The sequence below is a fragment of the Salvelinus alpinus genome, chromosome 38 (assembly GCF_045679555.1).
Source record: "Salvelinus alpinus chromosome 38, SLU_Salpinus.1, whole genome shotgun sequence".
In the NCBI taxonomy this organism is placed as follows: Eukaryota; Metazoa; Chordata; class Actinopteri; order Salmoniformes; family Salmonidae; genus Salvelinus; species Salvelinus alpinus.
This window is the reverse complement of record NC_092123.1, coordinates 12,028,552-12,051,692: the sequence shown is the minus strand read 5'-3', so window position 1 is coordinate 12,051,692 and position 23,141 is coordinate 12,028,552. Positions and strand designations below refer to the sequence as shown.

At 43.4% G+C, this 23,141-nt stretch overlaps 1 protein-coding gene and 1 long non-coding RNA gene across 8 annotated transcripts; one reads left to right on the top strand and one right to left on the bottom strand.

Annotated features, from left to right (window-relative positions):
• The first annotated feature begins 1,142 nt into the window (after positions 1 to 1,142).
• Positions 1,143 to 16,455, top strand: LOC139566351 (uncharacterized). 7 transcript variants are annotated; one of them, XM_071387474.1, is made up of 5 exons: positions 1,143 to 1,258; positions 13,428 to 13,743; positions 14,115 to 14,381; positions 14,468 to 14,620; positions 14,948 to 16,455. In XM_071387474.1, exons 2-5 carry the CDS (start codon positions 13,443 to 13,445, stop codon positions 15,115 to 15,117), a joined length of 891 nt encoding a protein of 296 aa, XP_071243575.1. In that variant the 5' UTR covers positions 1,143 to 1,258; positions 13,428 to 13,442; the 3' UTR covers positions 15,118 to 16,455. The 7 variants fall into 7 exon arrangements, with proteins under 7 accessions (XP_071243575.1, XP_071243573.1, XP_071243572.1 ...); XM_071387472.1 differs by having other exon boundaries at positions 13,425 to 13,743; XM_071387471.1 differs by having other exon boundaries at positions 1,143 to 1,270.
• LOC139566352 (uncharacterized) lies at positions 6,631 to 23,049 on the bottom strand. Its single transcript, XR_011673088.1, has 3 exons — positions 22,997 to 23,049; positions 22,149 to 22,190; positions 6,631 to 6,943 (listed from the first exon to the last, which is right to left on the bottom strand). It is a non-coding gene; the product is annotated as an uncharacterized lncRNA (long non-coding RNA).
• Positions 23,050 to 23,141: the final 92 nt, after the last annotated feature.

The window sequence follows — 23,141 nt, the reverse complement described above, 5'->3', positions numbered from 1 at the left end:
TCACACGTCCGGGCCTTGCGTTCTGATGGCCTCACAACCGCCATCCTACTTCTGATGTAGTGAGTAGTGTAGTGAGCCAATGTAGTGAGCATGGGGAAGGGAAGCAAACCCGGGTCGCGAACACTTGGTGGGAATTATAATGTGGCCCATATAGCAAAGATCGCTACAGTATGATTAATTGTATTATGCTATTCTGAATTTAAGACCACATCTAGGAAGGCTTCTGGGGTTTATTGAAAGAAAGGTTGAAAATACCAAGGAGCAACCTGTTCTGTTTTGGTGCTTAGCCTGCAATTGTACTGGTGCCATGTTGAAAAATACATATCTGGAATTCTCACCATATGATCCATTTCAATCACTATTTTCTGATTTTTTTTTATGTCTGTATGGCAGAGTATAGTAACAGACTTACCAGTGAGGCACACAGAGGCCAACATGCCAACTACTGTCCACATGCTTTTGTTAAACCTACAGCAAAATAATGGAGATAATGAAGACAATAATTCAAACAAACATAATACCGGTATACATACAAGTTTTTGTATAATGACATTGTTAATGTACTTTTAGCCTGCAATCTGCCAGTGTAATTCTTTAACTGGCTATATTGAACCTGTTTTACAATGCTATGTCATACATAAACAACTTTCAAATGAAACACAAACATTTGCGAATGTAGAGGTGCAACTTTCTATGACAACATTAATTGAATCAAGAAATTGTTAAAGATGGACTTCATAAATGCTGTTATTCTTGATTTAATCATTCATAAATAATTGACCTCCACTTGACATTGAACAGAAGTAAATGCAGAAACATACCTGTTAGTTAACGTGTTTTGCCCAGAACAAAATGCAGTTCTTGTAAACAGTCAGTCTGATGAGGATGAAAGTGAAGGTATTAAAAGTATCCCTCAACTTTTATGTAGACAGTCATTTGTGATTTTAAATGTCTTACCTGGAAAATAATGGACATCACTGCCCTCGTGTGGTCATAGTGTTCACCCCTCTCATTCGCTGCCGTAGGTACAGACAACTACGCTCCAAGACGTATTCATTGCGTGCCATGAGTGATTGACATATTTGTCTACCAATAGTAATACAGGATGGAAATGTTCTCGTCCAATCCAAGCAGAGGATATACCAAACCAACCGGAATCAACGTTAAATATAGAATGCAGGACAGTTGCTTTTTCTTGTCATTGCATACTCTGCAATTACAGTAAAAGTGCAGACATCAGGAAGCAGAGCAAATCTAGGTTCGTGTTAAGGTTAGTGTTCTTAAAAAAAATTACGTTACATTCGGTTTTGTGAAGACTTCTCATTGGGACTTCTTGATAAGATTAGCTTGCTATACAGTAGCGAGCTACCATGGTCACGTGTCAGTTAACCCATTCATAGACGCAAACTAGCTTTAGCGCCTAATTTACGGTATAGTCCAGGGATGGGTGACATAATTGTTCCATTTTATGATACAAGTATCACACTTGGTACACTAACACTAGATAGCATAATGAACATTAGCTACAGATTGGAGCCAGTTTGGGAAGCCCGTCAGTCAACCAGCCATCCAGATTTCCTGTTAGAAAATAGGGTAAAATCATTTCAAACAATATAAAAATTACTTTGTAATGTTATTTACTCATTAAATAAACCCCACAGGTAGACAATAACTCTGATCATAAGATACTCGTAAGACCATAATATGGGCCATATTGAGGTAATTTTGGTCATATTCCAGCAGCTATGTAAAAAAATAAAAATATGTTTTTGATACAGCCACCAAATTTCACACACAGCTAGGACATGTTTAAATACGGATATTTTTTGGCTATAGTGCCATCGCAGATTTAGTCCATTACCCCCTGGTGGTCATATCCAATATGGCTGCTGAAAAATAGTCTAATAAACCCAAGATGGGTAACTGCTTGGATAGATGTCACCAGGGGTTCTCTGCACCGGTCAGAGAGCAAGCTGACGACAGACGACACAGTGCCAAAGTTCACATATTTATTGAGGACTTGTGGTTGGACATGGTAAAGTTGGATTTGTGTGTGGTTCTGCAACAAAGAAGATGCATTCCAAGCAGGTTGCATAACATAAAAGGTAAAGGTGATAAGAATTACTATTAAACCAATATATCTCAAATAACAAAAATAAGGAAATTACATGACATCTTAATTTTATGACTTAACGAAAATATACATGGATAATAGGAAAAAAACTTTCTCATAACTTGAACACACACAACTGTAAAAAAACTGAGGAGAGGATTTAAGTACAAAAAAGGTGTGAATGAGCCTGTCAGGGAAGTGCTGATAATTAGTGACAAGTGTGTGGCATTGAGAGAAAGGTGAAATCAACTTGGTTGATCAAGTTCATCTCAGTAGATTCCTCCTTTTGAGGATCAGCGTGGCAGATGTGTTGTTGCCTACCCTCACCACCTGGGGGCGGCCCGTCAGGAAGTCCAGGATCCAGTTGCAGAGGGAGGTGTTTAGTCCCAGGGTCCTTATGAGCTTTGAGGGCACTATGGTGTTGAACGCTGAGCTGTAGTCAATGAATAGCATTCAAATATAGGTGTTCCTTTTGTCCAGGTGGGAAAGGGCAGTGTGGAGTGCAATAAAGATTGCATCATCTGTGGATCTGTTGGGGTGGTATGCAAATTGGAGTGGGTCTTGGGTTTCTGGGATGATGGTGTTGTGAGCCATGACCAGCCTTTCAAAGCACTTCATGGTTACAGACGTGAGTACTACAGGTCGGTAGTCATTTAGGCAGGTTACCTTCGCGTTCTTTGGCACAGGGACTATGGTGGTCTGCTTGAAACATGTAGGTATTACAGACTCGGACAGGGTGAGGTTGAAAATGTCAGTGAAGACACTTGCCAGTTGGTCCGCGCATCCTCTGAGTACACGTCCTGGTAATCCGTCTGGCCCCGCAGCCTTGTGAATCTTGACCTGTTTAAAGGTCTTGCTCACATCGGCTATGGAGAGCGTGATCACATAGTTGCCCGGAACAGCTGGTGCTCTCATGCATGCTTCAGTGTTGCTTGCCTCGAAGCGAGCATAAAAGGCATTTAGCCCCTCTGGTAGACTCGAGGCACTGGGCAGCTCACGGCTGGGTTTCCCTTTGTAGTCCGTAACAGTTTGCAAGCCCTGCCACATCTGACGAGCATCAGAGCCTGTGTAGTAGGTTTCAATCTTAGTCCTGTATTGACGCTTTGCCTGTTTGATAGTTAGTCTGAGGGCATAGCGGGATTTCGTTTAAGCGTCCGGATTAGTGTCCCGCTCCTTGAAAGCGACAGCTCTAGCCTTTAGCTCGGTGCGGATGTTGCCTGTAATTTTTTATTTTTTTATTTCATCTTTATTTAACCAGGTAGACTAGTTGAGAACAAGTTCTCATTTACAATGGCGACCTGGCCAAGATAAAGCAAAACAGTGTGACACAGACAACAACAAAGAGTTACACATGGAGTAAACAATAAACAAGCCAATAAGAACAATAAACAAGTCAATGACACAGAAGAAAAAAGAAAGTCTATATATATTGTGTGCAAAAGGCATGAGGAGGTAGGCAATAAATAGGCCATAGGAGCGAATAATTACAATTTAGCAGATTAACACTGGAGTGATAAATGAGCAGATGATGATGTGCGAGTAGAGATACTGGTGTGCAAAAGAGCAGAAAAGTAAATCAAATAAAAACAGTATGGGGATGAGGTAGTTAGATTGGGTGGGCTATTTACAGATGGACTATGTACAGCTGCAGCGATCAGTTAGCTGCTCAGATAGTTGATGTTTAAAGTTGATGAGGGAAATAAAAGTCTCCAATTTCAGCGATTTTTGCAATTCGTTCCAGTCACTGGCAGCAGAGAACTGGAAGGAAAGGCGGCCAAATGAGGTGTAGGCTTTGGGGATGATCAGTGAGATATACCTGCTGGAATGTGTGCTACGGGTGGGTGTTATCGTGACCAGTGAACTAAGATAAGGCGGAGCTTTACCTAGCATAGACTTATAAATGACCTGGAGCCAGTGGGTCTGGCGACGAATATGTAGCGAGGGCCAGCCGACTAGAGCATACAGGTCGCAGTGGTGGTTTGGTAACAAAACGGATGGCACTGTGATAGACTGTATCCAGTTTGCTGAGTAGAGTATTGGAAGCTATTTTGTAGATGACATCGCCGAAGACGAGGATCGGTAGAATAGTCAGTTTTGCTAGGGTAAGTTTGGCGGCGTGAGTGAAGGAGGCTTTGTTGCGAAATAGAAAGCCGATTCTAGATTTAATTTTGGATTGGAGAGGTTTAATATGAGTCTGGAAGGAGAGTTTACAGTCTAACCAGACACCTAGGTATTTATAGTTGTCCAGATATTCCAGGTCGGAACCGTCCAGGGTGGTGATGCTAGTCGGGCGAGCGGGTGCGGGCAGCGAACAGTTGAACAGCATGCATTTGGTTTTACTAGCGTTTAAGAGCAGTTGGAGGCCACGGAAGGAGTTTTGTATGGCGTTGAAGCTCGTTTGGAGGTTGGTTAGCACAGTGTCCAAGGTAGGGCCAGAAGCATACAGAATGGTGTCGTCTGCATAGAGGTGGATCAGCCCGCAGCCCGCAGCAAGAGTGACATCATTGATATATACAGAGAAAAGAGTCTGCCCGAGAATTGAACCCTGTGGTACCCAATTAGAGACTGGCAGAGGTCCGGACAACATGCCCTCCGATTTGACACACTGAACTCTGTCTGCAAAGTATTTGGTGAACCAGGCGAGGCAGTCATTAGAAAAACCAAGGCTATTGAGTCTGCCGATAAGAAAACGGTGATTGACAGAGTCGAAAGCCTTGGCCAGGTCGATGAAGACAGCTGCACAGTACTGTCTTTTATCGATGGCGGTTATGATATCGTTTAGTACCTTGAGCGTGGCTGAGGTGCACCCATGACCGGCTCGGAAACCGGATTGCACAGCGGAGAAGGTACGGTGGGATTCGAAATGGTCAGTGATCTGTTTATTAACTTGGCTTTCGAAGACTTTAAATAGGCAGGGCAGGATGGATATAGGTCTGTAACAGTTTTGGTCTAGGGTGTCACCCCCTTTGAAGAGGGGGATGACCGCGGCAGCTTTCCAATGTTTAGGGATCTCGGACGGTACGAAAGAGAGGTTGAACAGGCTGGTAATAGGGGCTTCTGGTTGGTATGGTCATAGTGGGGAGGATGTCGTCGATGCACTTATTGAGGAAGCTGGTGACTGAGGTGGAATACTCCTCCATACCATTGGAGGAATCCTGGAACATATTCCAGTCTGCTAGCAAATCAGTCCTCTAGCATCGCAACCGCATCATCTGACCACTTCCGTATTGAGCGAGTCACTGGTACTTCCTGCTTTAGTTTTTGCTTGTAAGCAGGAATCAGGAAGATAGAATTATCAGATTTGCTAAATGGAGGGTGAGGGAGAGCTTTGAACGCATCTCTGTGTGTGGAGTAAAGGTGGTTTACGTTATTTTTCTTCTTCTGGTTGCACATGTGAAATGCTGGTAAAAACGAGGTCAAATAGATTTAAGTTTTCCTACATTTTTAAGTTTTCTGGATGAACATTTTCCTGTTTCCTGCTTATGGCCACGGTTTGTGGTGGTAAATAGACAGCTATGAAAAATATAGATGAAAACTCTCTTGGTACAGTGGTTCCTCCTTTGTGAGCTTGCACCGCGGGACTTAGAGGTACCCAGCGTTATAGTGTCATTGCTCCAGACCACCACAAGGGGGAGTAGAGCACTCATTATGCATTTGGGTCCCAAGGTTTTTATATGACCAATCATGTCGAGTGGTTCCAAAGACGAATTTTGACGTGAGCCACCCGTGTTCTGGTGGCGTTCTTCAACAAAGATGGCTGACAAAACATTACAGTGGAACCAAATGTAAGTTGTTATAACGTCATAACAAGTCAAGCAAACAATTACAATTGAAAGGAATATGTTAATGTAGAGTCAAACGTTTGTGCATATTTTTTTGTCATAAAGTTAATTTACGAAAATTGCTATTTATCAAGTTATCTGACTAGCTAACATTAGCCAGCTAGCTAGTGTTAGGAGAATTCATTTGTAATTCGTGTTGGTTGATGTTTTAGGGACTCCTGAGAAAACCAGCAAACCAGGCTGTCATCTTGGGAAACAGTGGATGTAAAGAATCTAGCTAGCTAAAGCATTTCCTGCAAATGTAATATACAATTGTGTAAGCTTGCTTTGCTTATATTTGCCTTGCAATGCAGCTGAAGTAACATAGCTAGCTAACAGTTTACTTGCTTATTGTGTAGTGGAGGATAAAAATAACTGTATGCCTATGGATGTGTAGCTAGCTACAGTATGTAGCCGATCTGTGTATGGACCCTAAAACGTTAGGTTCTAAACTAATATTCATACCGATCTATGAACCTCAGCTATCATAGTTGTATCAACTTCAATTCTGAATGGCATTAATGAAGCCTATGGATAGAGTAGAATATAATAACTTTATTGTGCCAAGGATGCAAGTCCTATATACATATTACCATTAATCTGAGGACACAGGATAGTATTTCAATGAGATACTTAAATTCAACCAGTGGAGAATGTGAAACGTTTTATTGAATGAAGTTCATTATCCAGGTGTTATAAATGCATTATAATTATGATAATTGTAATATTATAAATACAAGTTCAATCTGTACATCAATGCACATATGGTGTGCATTATAAAACGAGGAAGAAAGACGAGGTGGGGAGAGAGGTGTAGAAGACAGAAAGGGAAAGAGGTAAGAACAGCGGCAGACAGCATATGATTCATGAATTACAGTGCTACCCTAATATTCTCTCAGTTCATCACAATTGCGGTGTCTCCTAACCAGCCAGTTGGCCCGAAGGTTATCTTAAGAGCGGGTGAGGTGGCGATGACGGGACTGGCTTCCTCTCTCACATCAAAACATACCTGCAGACGAGTGACAGATGGATAGAGAGAGAGCATGATTAAGCCTTGTTTTTTTTATTCTAACACGGTCAGTCATCATAATCAGGATAAATAATATTATGATACTGGGCTCCACGGCGCATGCAATGAACTAGTTTTTATCAGAAAAGAACGTTGTTAAAAATGTCATGTGTCCAACTATCTAATGTACACAGAGTTCAGAGCACTCTCGTCTGAGTGTACCAGAGCGCAGAATAATTACTTTACGAGCACTCAACACCCGTTGAATATGGCCGGTGTCAGTAAACATCGGGAAAAAAAGCGTAATTAAATTGTTTCCAGCAGCACATTTACAGTCGCCAACGCTCTGGTTAACACGAAAACTGCCTTACCAGCTCTGCTAGGGCAAGTAAAATGGTCAGAGTGGTCTCATTTGTGTCTGTAAGTAGCTAACCAACGTTAGCTTGGGTGCTTGACTGTCGTTGTAAGGCCAGAACACTCAAATCAACCCTACTCCTCGGCCCGAACGTCCAGTGCGCTCCGAGAGCGAAACGTTCTGTATTTACAAACTGACAATCTGACAATGCTCTGAATTTATGAGCGTCACGTTGTACAGCGCTATATTTTCTGTTCTATCCTAACGGAAACTCAGAGGGTTTTTCATTTTTCATGGAGTAGAAACATCATAATATTAATCAAATTAATTAAGCATACTTGAGCATAGCTATAGCCATCAGCCGCCATGGCATTTCTCGTAAAAAAAAGAATATATATATATACACACACAGTACCAGTCAAAAGTTTGGACACACCTACTCATTTCATTAATAAAATATAGATAAAAATACTCTTTCAAAATGCAGATGTTGATTTAGTTATAGATCCATAACAAATTACTATGGGAATAAATATCACTGATTTACAGAAATATTGTAACAAAAGTTGTCTAATGAAGGCTAACAATTTAGAGTCCTCCAATCTTGTAGCCTACTCCCGACAATCACGTTGTACAGCGCCATATTTTCCATTCAATCCTAATGGAAACCCTTAGGGTTTTGTTTTTCTCTGAATGGAAACACCGTAATATTAATCAAATTAATTAAGTAAAATTTCTTAAAATCAATCCCATATACTATGTTATTACAAAAAAGGTTTTAAATTCTCTGTTAATGCCAATACGGCATACTATCATGCTTCTCAAAGATGCTCTCTGGTGGTCAAACTAGCAATAACTTGCAGTAACAAGAAATGGCTGAGAATTAAATGACTTGCCACAGAATGCTGCAGCAGCACACAACTTTTAAAGGAGGAACCACTGTAGGTAGTTGGGTCTACAGCTATCATGAGCAGTGGTGTAAAGTACTTAAGTAAAAATACTTTAAAGTACTACTAGTTTTTTGGGGTGTCTGTACTTTAGTATTTCTATTTTTGACAACTTTTACTTTTAGTTCACTACATTCCTAAAGAAAATGCTGTCCTTTTTACTCCATACATTTTCCCTGACTCACAAAAGTACTCTTTACATTTTGACTGCTTAGCAGGACAGGAAAATGGTCTAATTCACAACCTTATCAAGAGAACATCCCTGGTCATCCCTACTGTCTTTGATCTGGCTGACTCACTAAACACATGCTTAATTTGTAAATTATGTCTGAGTGTTGGAGCGTGCCCCTGGCTATCCGTAAATAAAAATGATGCTGTCTGGTTTGCTTAATATAAGGGATTTTAAATCATTTAAACTTTTGATTCTTAAGTATATTTTAGCAATGACATTTACTTTTGATACTTAAGTATATTTAAAACTAAATACTAAATATTTACTTTTACTGTGATTTTCACTTTTACTTGAGTCATTTTCTATTAATGTATTTCTACTTTTTCTCAAGTATGACAATTGGGTACTTTTTTCACCACTGATCATGAGGCACTGTGCCACAGGGGAGCAATATCTCGAGACTTCCTTAATATTAGACATTGCACACGCTGTTATTGACTAATAGACACACACCACCACCCCTCGTCTTACCAGAGGTAGCTGTTTTGTCTTACCGATGCACGGAAAGCCCAGCGTCGTCGTTCAGCCACGACTCAGTGAAACATAATATATTACAGTTTATAAGATGTTCTGTTGGAAAGATAGTCTCAAATGGAGCTCATCCAGTTTATTCTCCAGTGATTGCACGTTGGTCAATAGAACGAATGGTAGAGACGGGTTACCCACTGGCAGACAAATTCTCACAAGGGACTCGGATCTGCGCCGCTTTTTTTATTAGAGAAGAATTAATTCACTTTTTCAATGCTTGTTAAGGATACTATAGTTATCACATTTTACGTTGGATTCATTAAGTACAAAAAGCTAAGTGTTTTTATTTAAATTCTGGTATTCATGGATGCCAAGGGAAGCCAGAATTCCCCAAAGAAATTACAACAAAAAATAATTTGTAAAAAATAAAATAATAATAATTTATCTTTCGTCTCTCTGTGTTTCATAAGTGTTATTCAACAAGCTGAATGTATCTCACCGTAGAACGCATCAGAGCGAACAAAACAGTTATCTATTTGATGCTGTCTGGTCAAAATAGAGTATTACATTGTTGCAAGCATTTGGCCTCCCTTTATTAAATAATAGCCAACCAGCATTGAGCTAAACTGAGTTATCTCAGCTGTGAACGGTCATAGTGTGCCAAAAAAAAGTATCAAAGGAAGCCAGTTTGGATTTGGCTTCAGAGCAATCACATCAGAAACCAAATGTCATGGAGATAGGGATTTGGACTTTGAATTCCCCAATGATTATAACGGCGATTCGGATCCAACCATAAATTCATACATTGTGCCCCTGACCTGAAAGGATGGAAGTTCAACATGTAGCTAGATGTAGTATGCTAATGTTTACTAGCTGGCCTGGTGCATTGTTGCTCCTGAAATTAAGTTAGGGTAGCGAGCAAGCATTTTAGCCAGGTAGCCTAGGACAACAAAAACTAAAACTGTGTACTGTATGAGAGAGTCATAGACTGTTTAGGCATCATGAAAGAGGAGGATGGCATTGGCGTTTCTACAAGTATGGTGATTCAACATGTTTTTTCTACTTGCAAACACACACACTCACACACACAGAAATCAGAACCATGGACAGCCACACCATATTTAGTTCAAGTTGATTGGACTAACTCGTTTTTGTTATCTTTTAGTTGTCACTGTATTAGACTAAGCATAGGTGATGAGATGATGTTGAAGTTGAAATGGTGCTGGAATAGTGGAGGAAGCTCCTGTTTTCTTTACGACTTGCGGTAACTCTCTGGTTCTAAATGTATCGTTTTTTCGTAGTCCGAAAATGTGGGAAACATGGCCTTGCTGTAGGTCATGTAACTGTTTGTTACATGCAATATGTTTTGTGGACATCACCGGACAGATGTTGCTCTCTGGTTTTGGAATGAAACAATTGTGTGGTTGAATTTATTTTGCCACTGTGTCATCTTATTGTCTTGGCCTTAGGCCTATATATCACGGTGTCAATGCGTATATGAACTAACAGGTTATAGAGCAAACGACGCAATTCATTTTTGGGGGGGGGGCTTGTCTTCCCCAGTGATTTTACTCACACACCACTACTAGGGTGATCACATTTAAAATACCCAAATGCAGGACAACAGGATGATTTTGCGGGACATTCCCTGGATATTTTAGCCTACATTATTAAAAACATTTGGCAGTTAGGCCTAATGTCCTCTTCAAGTTTAGCTGGATTTAAGCCAAAAGGATTTAAGAAATATGATTGGTTGACAATAGGCCTATCTATGACATTGGCCTACTTCTCGTCTTGCGCAGAATATCAAATCTCAACAACGATTGGAGAATTGTTTAACATTACCAGTAGGCTTAGGCTACCACATGCTTATGTTATATATATTTTGTGACTGCAAGAGACAAGTTGTAATGTGTGACTAAAATAAGAGACAAATTAACCTTTTTTCTAAATTAGTGTTGCTTGAATTTGTTGATAAAATGTCGGACATGATTGTTTTGTTGCGGGACAAAGGGTCAAAATGCATGACTGTACCGCACAATCCGGGACATGTGGTCACCCTAACCGCTACTGGCACATACAAGCTTGTAGCTCTGGTCCAATGTTAAGCCAACTCTCAGAAGTTCAGACATTGAAAGTTCCTTCATACCATGCCAACTATTAGCCCGTACGAAGTTAAAAAACACCACCCCAATCCACTATTTAACCCAATCTAATCCTACTACAGGCCAACGGTCTGAGAAGACAGAAAACTACCACCAATCCCAAGTACTACCAATCCCAAGTACTGCAGCTGCCACCACAACAGCTATTTTCTGTGACTTACGTTCCATTTCTGCAGTTGACAACCATGGCTATGAATGCTAAGAAACCCACCTTACTGAAGTACATATTATTCCCATCCCTCTCTATTGGTCTCTGCCTACTTGCAGGAATCCTCTTAGGATCCCTAACCCTGTACCCATCTTCCTCTACCACTCTCCTCACTGCTTCAGCATACAACACCTTCTGTACTACTCTGACAACCTCATCCTGCCTTTCTCTCACTGGACACCTCCGATCTTCAGCCCCATGGCACCCCCACAGGTAACACACACAACTTTCTCCACCCATATTTCACATTCCTTCCTCTAATGCCCTCCTGCACACTTCTCACATCTAGGAATCTCCATCATACACACTGCTGCAACATGACCATAAGCTTGGCACCTAAAACACCATAGTATTTTCAGAACAAAATATCTCATATCTGGGATAACTGACACATCCTAACTTGACCTTGTCGGGCAAAACTCATCAGGACAATGTCTTCTCCGTTTCACCATGCTCCACACCGGGTCTCCACACTGGCTTCACAGACACCAGGAATCTTCACTTTCAGCTGATCCTCCTCAACACTTAATGCCACCCCCGTTATCAACCCTTTCAACGGCGCCCTGCTCCGGAGAACAAAGCAAGTCACAGTTCTTGTCCGTAGTCGCGTGGTCCAGAGCGCACAGTTCCTCTGGACGGAAGGAACACAATAAATCATCACGAGTCCACTTTGTGTTACTTTCACCGACTCAACAGTCCCCAACCTCAGAATACAAGACAGAATGCAAGGATCCATTCTCTCCACAAATCTAACTCCTGCTGGGCCAGTATCATCCTTGTCATCATTGGGACGAGGCTCGAACTCGGCAATCCTCACCGCAGGTACTTCATCCTCACTCTTGTCACGTTCAATCTCTGAACTACTGGAGCATGTATCCCTCTTTTTGCATTTGACACCAACCTTCCTCACCACACCGCTTCCCTCTACACTCAGTTCCTTCTCGACGTCACGTTCCATTTCCTTTAGCTCTTTCAAACGTTCTGTGTTATCCTCCATTCCATATTCACTAAAAACATATTCCCCTTTTTTTCTTGTCTGCCATCTTCTCCCTCATCAGATCTTCCAGAAGTCTTGTGCAATCCCCCACTCCATATTTATTCATAATATGTTCCTCTTTTTTTCTTATCCGCCATCTTCCGTTCCGTTTGCTCCCTTTCACTGCCGTATCTCTGGCCTAATTCAGATAATGCAAGATGTCCAGCGCTTCAAGCCAAGCCTCCTCCTCCACCCTCTCTCGCTCTCTCCCCAGCTGCAAAATTTAAGTCACATTTCGCGCCCTACACTTGTCTGTCCAATGCATGTAAACAACTATATCTGGCCCACTCCATAGCAAGCTGCTCTATCCACATTGATTGCTGAAGTAATTTAATGTGGCGCTAAATGTAAAAAAAATAATATATATATAACGATTTCAGAGGCTTAAAAAGTAACAGAAAGGAACGATATAAACCTTTACTTGTTTTGGTTCAAACTGGTTCAGAACTTTATTTTGCTGGTTGGAACAGTACTGGAACGGAACCCAAAAAATAGTTCTGTTCAGAACGAAACGATTGGAAAATTATTTGGATTCCAACCCTTGGTGTAAACGGAAGAAGGACGCAAAACATTTCTTAAACGGAAGCAAACGGAACGAATTGGGGAGGGACCTACCTGAATTTGTCCAATACAAACTAGTTTTAGTTGCAACTGTTTGGCTAATGATTACACCTTTGTTGTCACTGAAAAATACTGTCTTCTGCAACTATATTAAAATAGTGGACAGTAAGTGTATATTTTGCATTTGTGAAAACATTTTTTTTATGTGATATGAAGTAAAGGACTTTTATGTTTCTAAAACCGTAGGCCAATTGAGAATCGATTTAAGTTTAGATGGTGTATTTGGCTGTTTTGGCTGCCAGAGACAATTTGCCTTTAAATAGAACATGTACTGTAAGGTTCCCCAAATGTAGATTCATATCAAAAGGCTCCGTGTGCGATTCTCACAGACCTAGCATAACTATACAACTCATAACAGTGATTCTGATAAGAGTCTATATCGGTCCAACATATCAATGTGCAATGCAGTCTAAAAAATAAATATGATCATCATAGAAGTCATTTTTCAGCAGGTCTGGTTTGTGAAGATGGAGGGAGAGCATCCTCATGAGGAGAAGCAGACTGAAACTGCTTGCTGTGCATCCCAATGTCCCAAAGATGGAGAGGAGAGGCAGGGACAAAGGGCTATGTTATGGTCCATCCAGGAAGCAGTGGAGAGGCAGACCATGCAGATAGGAGTGTCCGCCTGTGGGGCAACGGCCGTAGTGGACGTCCTACAGGCCCTCGGCATCATTGTGGCACCCGAGATGGCTGACCGGTGTGTGCAGACGTGCCTGAGGAGGAACGAGGCGCCGCTGCCCGATTACCTGTTCTCCCGGAGCGAGGCTGGTACTGACCATTGACCGCTTACTGTCCTTGTTCTATTTAGCTAACAACCGTGCACTGTTTTCACAATAATCACCTGACCGCAAACTAACCTAATTACCACAATTTATGACAAGAATCTTTGACCCCAACCCTGATTTGACTTAACACAACACTCATCCAGCAGTCTACTCTGACCACAACCCTTAGAACTTCCTCATTATACCACAATTTCTCTAACTGGACCACAGGCCCTCAACCATGACCACCAAATGCTCTGTTAACTGTGTTTGTGTGTATGTGTGCGTGCATGCATGTTCGTGTGTTTCTGTATTTATTTTCCACTGTTGTATATCTGTGATGCACCCTCCTCTCTGTCTCTTCCCCTCTCCCAGGTGCCACACACGCACAGCTGATAGCTGGGGCGGAGCAGGCCAGTGGTGGGCGCGTGCTGGGTCGCCACTTCCCCCTCCACCCTCGCCGGCGGGTGAGGCTGGTACCCTGGCTGGCACAGTGGATCCAGAAAGGGGCAGTGCCCGTGGCCACAATGAACATGCAGCTGGCAGTGCCAGAGGGAGAGGAGGTTCCCGACGCATGGCACCACCAACTCATCTTTGGGGTCGGACCCGACACTGTCTATATGACCAACCCCCTGGATGTGGGTAAGGTGTGTGTGTGTGTGTGTGTGTGTGTGTGTGTGTGTGAGAGAGTATAGCCTGTGTGTGACTTCATGCATTCTATGTCTCAGTGAGTGAGCGGGAGGTGCATCAGCGACTCTGCAGTGAATCTGTGTTGCTGATACGTCGAGAGGATGTGCTGCTGAGATTGACAGGTGACACCCCTCTGTCTAGCCTATCAGACAACCAGTCTGACCCACGCTGGAAAGCCCTGGATGTGGAGGGTGAGAGAGAGATTTCACCGCTCTCTGTTACTCTGGTCATGTTCCCCTGCTCAGATGTTGCATGCATCAACCAATGGTTGTGTGCCACGTCATCGACTGTGTTATGTAAAATACCTATCCAGCCGCTTTAAGATCTGGCATGCGTCAGTAACGCCTGGGCAGAGGAAGGCGCCCTATGTTTGTCTCTCTCTCTCTCTCTCTCTCTCACTCTTTGTCTCAGAATAACACACAAACAATTTAGTTCTGCCAAAGCAGGATGTCAATGACGTGTGCGTGTGTGTGTGCACACCTGTGTGTTTGTGTGCGTGTGGTCCTTTACTCCCTTAGGTCAATTGAGGCAGATGATTCGTGAGGAAGACCATGATGATGAAGATCAGTTTAGGATGAGCCATGTCGTGATCCCTGCAGCGTACAGTTCAGGTGTGACAGTCTTCGCCCTCAGAGACTCAGACCAAGGACAGGAGCTTCTCCACACCCCTGAACTCCCTTTGCTTTGATATGGCTGGACAGTGGACACATCATTACCAAAAATCTTGCTGTGATTGGACAATGCATATTTGACCCTCCCGCTATTGTTACATGTATTCGGTGAGGGGAAATGTTCACAAACTGGTGATAGAAATGTCATTAATAGTGCTGACATGGTTCCTTATTCTACAGGTAAGAGAGGCTTGTCTGTTCTACATAATATATTTCTATCTGAACATCCCACAATGTTGCACCCTGCTGAATGTGCCCCAGGCGTATTCAGTGAGGTGAAATACTCAAAACAGATATAAACTATAGAATTGATAGAGCTGACTCAATTTCCTATTCAGGCACAACTCATAATTCTGATATGTCTATAATATTGGCCAGTCATGTTGTACACAATACATTTTTATCTGAACGTTCAGTAACGTTACTCCGACCTGAACGAGGCCCTGCTGCTGTACAGTAGGATATCCGTCCCTGACAGTAATACCTTGTTTGAACACTTTTCTGGGTCGTATTCACTGACATCAAGCAGAAGAAAATTAACTGAAACAGGGAGTGACTCCCTGAACTTACCCAATAACAAGCATTAATTTTCCTTTTCCATTGCATAACGTTTTGCTACAGTATGCACTAATGAATACGACCCTGATCTTATGTGTGTGACGTTAAGAATAGCCTACTTGATGTATGCCCCTGCACCAGTGGAGGCTGCTGAGTGGAGAACGGCCTGTAATAATGGCTGGAACTGCGCAAATAGAATGGCATCAAGCACATAGAAACCATGTGTTTGATGAATGTGATACCATTACACTAATTCCGCTCCAGCCATTACCACGAGCCCGTCCTCCCCAATTAAGGTGCCACCAACCTCCTGTGCCCTGCACATTGAAATGGTGTACGGTTTGAAACCCTGTCTTCTGCAGCGGGACGATCAACCCTAATGCGCCACTCTGTGCAATACCAGATAAGCTAAATCATGTGGCACTGGAATGTAAATGTGATGCTGTGCTCATCTACACAGATAACGATTAGGTATATATCTAAGTGGGCTCATGATTTGCCGTTTTCTGTGCTCAAGATTTTTGGCTACCACTTATTTGGCCAGTTTCCCAGATACAGATTAAGCCTGGTCCTTGACTAAGAATGATGTTCAATGGAGATTCTCCATTAACAGTAGCAGTTGAGTCCAGGACGAGGCTTAATCTGTGTCCAGGAAACCAACCAAATATGAAAAGATGTTTAAATCAATCAACGTGTATCTGTTGTCGTTCCAGGATGTGATGTTTGTCATGTTAACTCCCTTTTATTTGTAAGCTATCAAAATACATAAAGAGAGTTGCAAGATCTATATATAAAAACTCCCAGTCATTTCTTGGGTAAAACACCAAGGTTTCGGCATCACTGTGCCTTCTTCAGGGTACTGTCATGAATGCTTGAACCAGGTTATGAAGACAAACGGTGCAATTAGTGTAACCAATGACAATAGTGAGGGGTGTGAATGAATTGAGTGAAACTGTTATATACAGTGCATTTGGAAAGTATTCAGATCCCTTCCCTTTTTCCACATTTTGGTACATTACAGCCTTATTATAAAATGGATTAAATAAAAAAATCCTCATCAATCTACACAAAATACCCCATAATGACAAAGTGAAAACAGGTTCTTAGAAATGTATTCAAAATTAAAAACATAACTTATTTACATAAGTATTCAGACCCTTTGCTATGAGACTCGAAATTGCATCCTGTTTCCATTGATCATCCTGGAGATGTTTCTACAACTTGATTGGGGTCCACCTGTGGAAAATTCAATTGATTGGACATGATTTGGAAAGGCACACACCTGTCTATATAAGGTCCCACAGTTGACAGTGCATGTCAGAGCAAAAACCAAGCCATGAGGTCGAAGGAATTGTCCGGAAAGCTCCAAGACAGGATTGTGTCGTGGCACAGATCTGGGGAAAGGTACCAAAGAAATTCTGCAGCATTGATGGTCCCCAAGAAGAAGTTTGGAACCAGCAAGACTTCCTAGAGCTGGCCGCCCGGCCAAACAGCAATCAGGGAAAGGGGCCTTGGTCAGGGAGGTGACCAAGAACCCAATGGTCACTCTGACAGTTCCTCTGTGGAGATGGGAGAACCATCTCTGCAGTACTCCACCAATCAGTCCTTTATGGTAGAGTGGCCAGACGGAAGACACTCCTCAGTAAAAGACACATGACAGCCCGCTTGGAGTTTGGCAAAAGGCACCTAAAGGACTCTCAGACCATGAGAAACAAGATTCTCTTGTCTGATGAATGCAAAGCGTCACATCTGGAGGAAACCTGGCACCATCCCTACGGTGAAGCATGGTGGTGGCAGTATCATGCTGTGAGGATGTTTTTCAGTGGCAGGGACTGGCAGACTTGTCAGATCGAGGGAAAGATGAACAGCGCAAAGTACAGAGAGATCCTTGATGAAAATCTGCTCCAGAGCCCTCAGGACCTCAGACTGGGACGAAGGTTCACCTTCCAGCAGGACAACGACCCTAAGCACACAGCCAAGACAATCCAGGAGTGGCTTCGGAACAAGTCTCTGAATGTCATTGAGTGGTGCAGCCAGAGGCCAGACTTGAACCCGATCAATCATCTCTGGAGAGACCGTTATTTATCTTAAATACACTTGCAAAAATTTCTAAAAACCTTTTTTGCTTTGTCATTATGGGGTATTATGTGTAGATTGATGAGGGGGGGAAACTATTTCATCCATTTTAGAATAAGGCTGTAACGTAACAAAATGTCAAAAGTCAAGCGGGCTGAATACTTTCCGAATGCACTGTATATATTTAATTGTTTCCAAATTCATTACATTTTTGTTACATGTAACATTTTGGTTCAACCATAATGCATAATAAGCATCAAAAAGGGGAACATATTGGGGGTACGCTGATAAACAGTAGAAATTATATATTCATTTAAAATACTTATTGTTCATAAGAAGGGCCTGAGATCCAAGTCAATTTTCAGACCACTAGGGGTCAATGTTTTTAGACAGGATATCCGGTAGGCCTCCCTCTAGTAGTAGGATCTCGATTTTTGAGCTGCTACAGGATTGTCAGTATTTTTACACCTGATTGAGCTGCGGTGTTCAGCAATGCGTTATTTTACTTGTCTTTTCGTTGGTCCTACGTAGGCTTTCTCACATGAACAGGTGATGAGATAGATTACTCGTTTTCATTTTCTCCGAACACACAGACTGTTGAATTGTTTTTCTTCTTCGGTTTAGTTTTTAGTAATTGAGATATTGAGATTTTCATCATTGCAGCATCAAGGGTTTTGTCCGACGCCTTGATAAGTTCCTTTCATGAGGATGGCTCACCTCTCACAGTTCTGGGTGACTTTAACCTCCCCACGTCTACCTTTGACTCATTCCTCTCTGCCTCCTTCTTTCCACTCCTCTCCTCTTTTGACCTCACCCTCTCACCTTCACCCCCTACTCACAAGGCAGGCAATACGCTTGACCTCATCTTTACTAGATGCTGTTCTTCCACTAATCTCATTGCAACTCCCCTCCAAGTCTCCGACCACTACCTTGTATCCTTTTCCCTCTCGCTCTCATCCAACACTTCCCACACTGCCCCTACTCGGATGGTATCGCGCCGTCCCAACCTTCGCTCTCTCTCCCCCGCTACTCTCTCCTCTTCCATCCTATCATCTCTTCCCTCTGCTCAAACCTTCTCCAACCTATCTCCTGATTCTGCCTCCTCAACCCTCCTCTCCTCCCTTTCTGCATCCTTTGACTCTCTATGTCCCCTATCCTCCAGGCCGGCTCGGTCCTCCCCTCCTGCTCCGTGGCTCGACGACTCATTGCGAGCTCACAGAACAGGGCTCCGGGCAGCCGAGCGGAAATGGAGGAAAACTCGCCTCCCTGCGGACCTGGCATCCTTTCACTCCCTCCTCTCTACATTCTCCTCTTCTGTCTCTGCTGCTAAAGCCACTTTCTACCACTCTAAATTCCAAGCATCTGCCTCTAACCCTAGGAAGCTCTTTGCCACCTTCTCCTCCCTCCTGAATCCTCCTCCCCCTCCCCCCCTCCTCCCTCTCTGCGGATGACTTCGTCAACCATTTTGAAAAGAAGGTCGACGACATCCGATCCTCGTTTGCTAAGTCAAACGACACCGTTGGTTCTGCTCACACTGCCCTACCCTGTGCTTTGACCTCTTTCTCCCCTCTCTCTCCAGATGAAATCTCGCGTCTTGTGACGGCCGGCCGCCCAACAACCTGCCCGCTTGACCCTATCCCCTCCGCTCTTCTCCAGACCATTTCCGGAGACCTTCTCCCTTACCTCACCTCGCTCATCAACTCATCCTTGACCGCTGGCTACGTCCCTTCCGTCTTCAAGAGAGCGAGAGTTGCACCCCTTCTGAAAAAACCTACACTCGATCCCTCCGATGTCAACAACTACAGACCAGTATCCCTTCTTTCTTTTCTCTCCAAAACTCTTGAACGTGCCGTCCTTGGCCAGCTCTCCTGCTATCTCTCTCAGAATGACCTTCTTGATCCAAATCAGTCAGGTTTCAAGACTAGTCATTCAACTGAGACTGCTCTTCTCTGTGTCACGGAGGCGCTCCGCACTGCTAAAGCTAACTCTCTCTCCTCTGCTCTCATCCTTCTAGACCTATCGGCTGCCTTTGATACTGTGAACCATCAGATCCTCCTCTCCACCCTCTCCGAGTTGGGCATCTCCGGCGCGGCCCACGCTTGGATTGCGTCCTACCTGACAGGTCGCTCCTACCAGGTGGCGTGGCGAGAATCTGTCTCCGCACCACGTGCTCTCACTACTGGTGTCCCCCAGGGCTCTGTTCTAGGCCCTCTCCTATTCTCGCTATACACCAAGTCACTTGGCTCTGTCATATCCTCACATGGTCTCTCCTATCATTGCTATGCAGACGACACACAATTAATCTTCTCCTTTCCCCCTTCTGATAACCAGGTGGCGAATCGCATCTCTGCATGTCTGGCAGACATATCAGTGTGGATGACGGATCACCACCTCAAGCTGAACCTCGGCAAGACGGAGCTGCTCTTCCAGAGTGCTAAGAACCTTGGCGTGATCCTGGACAACACCCTGTCGTTCTCAACTAACATCAAGGCGGTGACCCGTTCCTGTAGGTTCATGCTCTACAACATTCGCAGAGTACGACCCTGCCTCACACAGGAAGCGGCGCAGGTCCTAATCCAGGCACTTGTCATCTCCCGTCTGGATTACTGCAACTCGCTGTTGGCTGGGCTCCCTGCCTGTGCCATTAAACCCCTACAACTCATCCAGAACGCCGCAGCCCGTCTGGTGTTCAACCTTCCCAAGTTCTCTCACGTCACCCCGCTCCTCCGCTCTCTCCACTGGCTTCCAGTTGAAGCTCGCATCCGCTACAAGACCATGGTGCTTGCCTACGGAGCTGTGAGTGGAACGGCACCTCCGTACCTTCAGGCTCTGATCAGGCCCTACACCCAAACAAGGGCACTGCGTTCATCCACCTCTGGCCTGCTCGCCTCCCTACCTCTGAGGAAGTAGTTCCCGCTCAGCCCAGTCAAAACTGTTCGCTGCTCTGGCACCCCAATGGTGGAACAAACTCCCTCACGACGCCAGGTCAGCGGAGTCAATCACCACCTTCCGGAGACACCTGAAACCCCACCTCTTTAAGGAATACCTAGGATAGGATAAAGTAATCCTTCTAACCCCCTCCCCCCCCTTAAAAGAGTTAGATGCACTATTGTAAAGTGGTTGTTCCACTGGATATCATAAGGTGAATGCACCAATTTGTAAGTCGCTCTGGATAAGAGCGTCTGCTAAATGACTTAAATGTAAATGTCCTTGTAGCCTCTCATTTTGAATTGATCTGTCATTTTCTTAGCATTGCTGTCAAAATCTGACTGGTGGCCACAGATTAATTTAACCCTGCGTAGCTGGCTATATGGTAGACCATTCTTGAGGGGAAGGGGATGCATACTATCCACACATAGCATGGTATTGCGGTCTGTGGGCTTTGTGTATAACTCTATGTGTAATGCATCATTCTCTTTGATCCATAAATCCAGGTAGTTTATTTTTCTCTCATCAGTCTGCATGGTGAATTTGAGGTATTCAGAGCTCTTGTTTAGCGGAGTTTAGAATTCATTTAGTTCCTGCTGACTTCCTTCGCAGAGCACAAAGACATCTTTGTATCTCTTCCATAGGAGTGTTTTAGAAAGTAGGGGGTGTGTCTCTGTTTTGTAAATGAGTGCTTCCTCAATTTGTCCCACATACAGGTTTGCATAGTTGGGGGCGAAGTGGAAGCCCATGGCTACACCCCAAATTTGAAGGAAAAGTCTGACACAAAGACAAAGTAGTTTTTGGATAATACCAATTCAGTGAGTTGCAAGATGCAATCATTGGATGGAGCAGGGGTAGGGTCTCTGCTGAAGAAAGTGTTGCAGCACCTGCAAGCCTCCAGTGTGTGGAATATTAGTGTACAAGCACTCCACATCAAAAGTGGCCAGCAGGGTGCCCTCTGGTATCCTTAAGTCCTCTATCAATGAGATCATGTGACTAGTCTCTTGTATTTGACTTAAGATGGTAGATTCTCAACCATCGGTTTAATGTGGTGTTCCACAAACTTAGAAATGTTGGACGTCACAGAGTCAAATGAAGCTACAATGGGTCTACCTGGGGGAGGAGATCATTTTTTGTGTAATTTAGCGACTGTATAAAAAGTTGGTATCTTAGGAAATTTTCACACAGAAATTCACATTATTTTTTGGTGATTTGTCCTGATTCCAAACAGCTTTCCACTGTGGATGTGATATTATGCTGGATGTCTAGGGTCATAATTCAGTTTATGATAGAAGTCACCTTTAAATAGTTGTTGGTGACATTCATTCACATAGAGGAGGATTTGTATACAAAACAAATGTGACTGTCTCGTTTTTTAATGATAATCAAAGGATCTGATTGTAAAGTCCTTAAGAGCCATTCTCTCATCTCTACTCAGGTTATTTTAGGATTTGTGTTTCTGTTTGTCTTCCAGTAGGTCACTTACATCATTTTCAACAATCCTGCAGGTTTCCATGGATGCACATGCCTGTGGGGGAGGTACGAATTAACTTTTTGCTCTAAATGTGGTTCTCTCAGAGCTTACAGTTTATTTTCCTTTAGTCAGCACCTCTACACAAAATAATTGTCTCAGGGTGTGCGCCTGCTCATGCGTTTTATTCAACTCCCTTTTATTGATTCAACTCCCACCGAAAGGTAGCTGGATCAATTCCCCGAGCTGACAAGGTAAAAATCTGTCGTTCTGCCCCCGAACAAGGTAGTTAACACACTTTTCCCCGGTAGGCCGTCATTGTAAATAAGAACTTGTTTTGCCTAGTTTAAAAAAATTAAAAACTAAACTCTGGAACTCGAAGACAGTTCCACTGCATTTTTTTCATCGTTACCCTCTAATCAGGGACTGATTTAGACCTCGGACACCAGGTGGATGCAATTAATTATCAAGTAGAACAGAAAACTAGCAGGCTCCGGACCTCATAGGGTAAGAGCCAATTGATGCTTGATCCAGAAATACGGAACCTCCGTTGGCGCAGAGACCAAAGTGAGCTCCATACCACATCGCTGTGCGCCTCAAAAATGTTGTAAAAGGATTAATAGGCGCTGCATGGTCAATCCGACATCGGCATTGGCCGTGCTGAAGCATTTACGGTGATATGGCCTCTGCAGAAGTAGGGGCATTCATACTTCTTGCTTTGCGGCACAGCTCAGAGCTGTTGTCAAGGAAGTGAGTGTGTTTTATACAGGACCTACCGTCAATCAATCATGTCAATGCAGCGCTATATGGAGCCATCCGCATTATTAACACATTTGAGAGGGACACTGCCATGCGGTAATTACCTCAATGTGGCCTCTGCATTCCTCCAGACGTTCGCCAATTACTTCGCACCATCCATATGGCGCCTCTGACCACATTTTTGATCTAGCATAAATTGGATTTGATAATGCTAATCCATATAGCTCTGCATTGGCATGATTGGCTGAC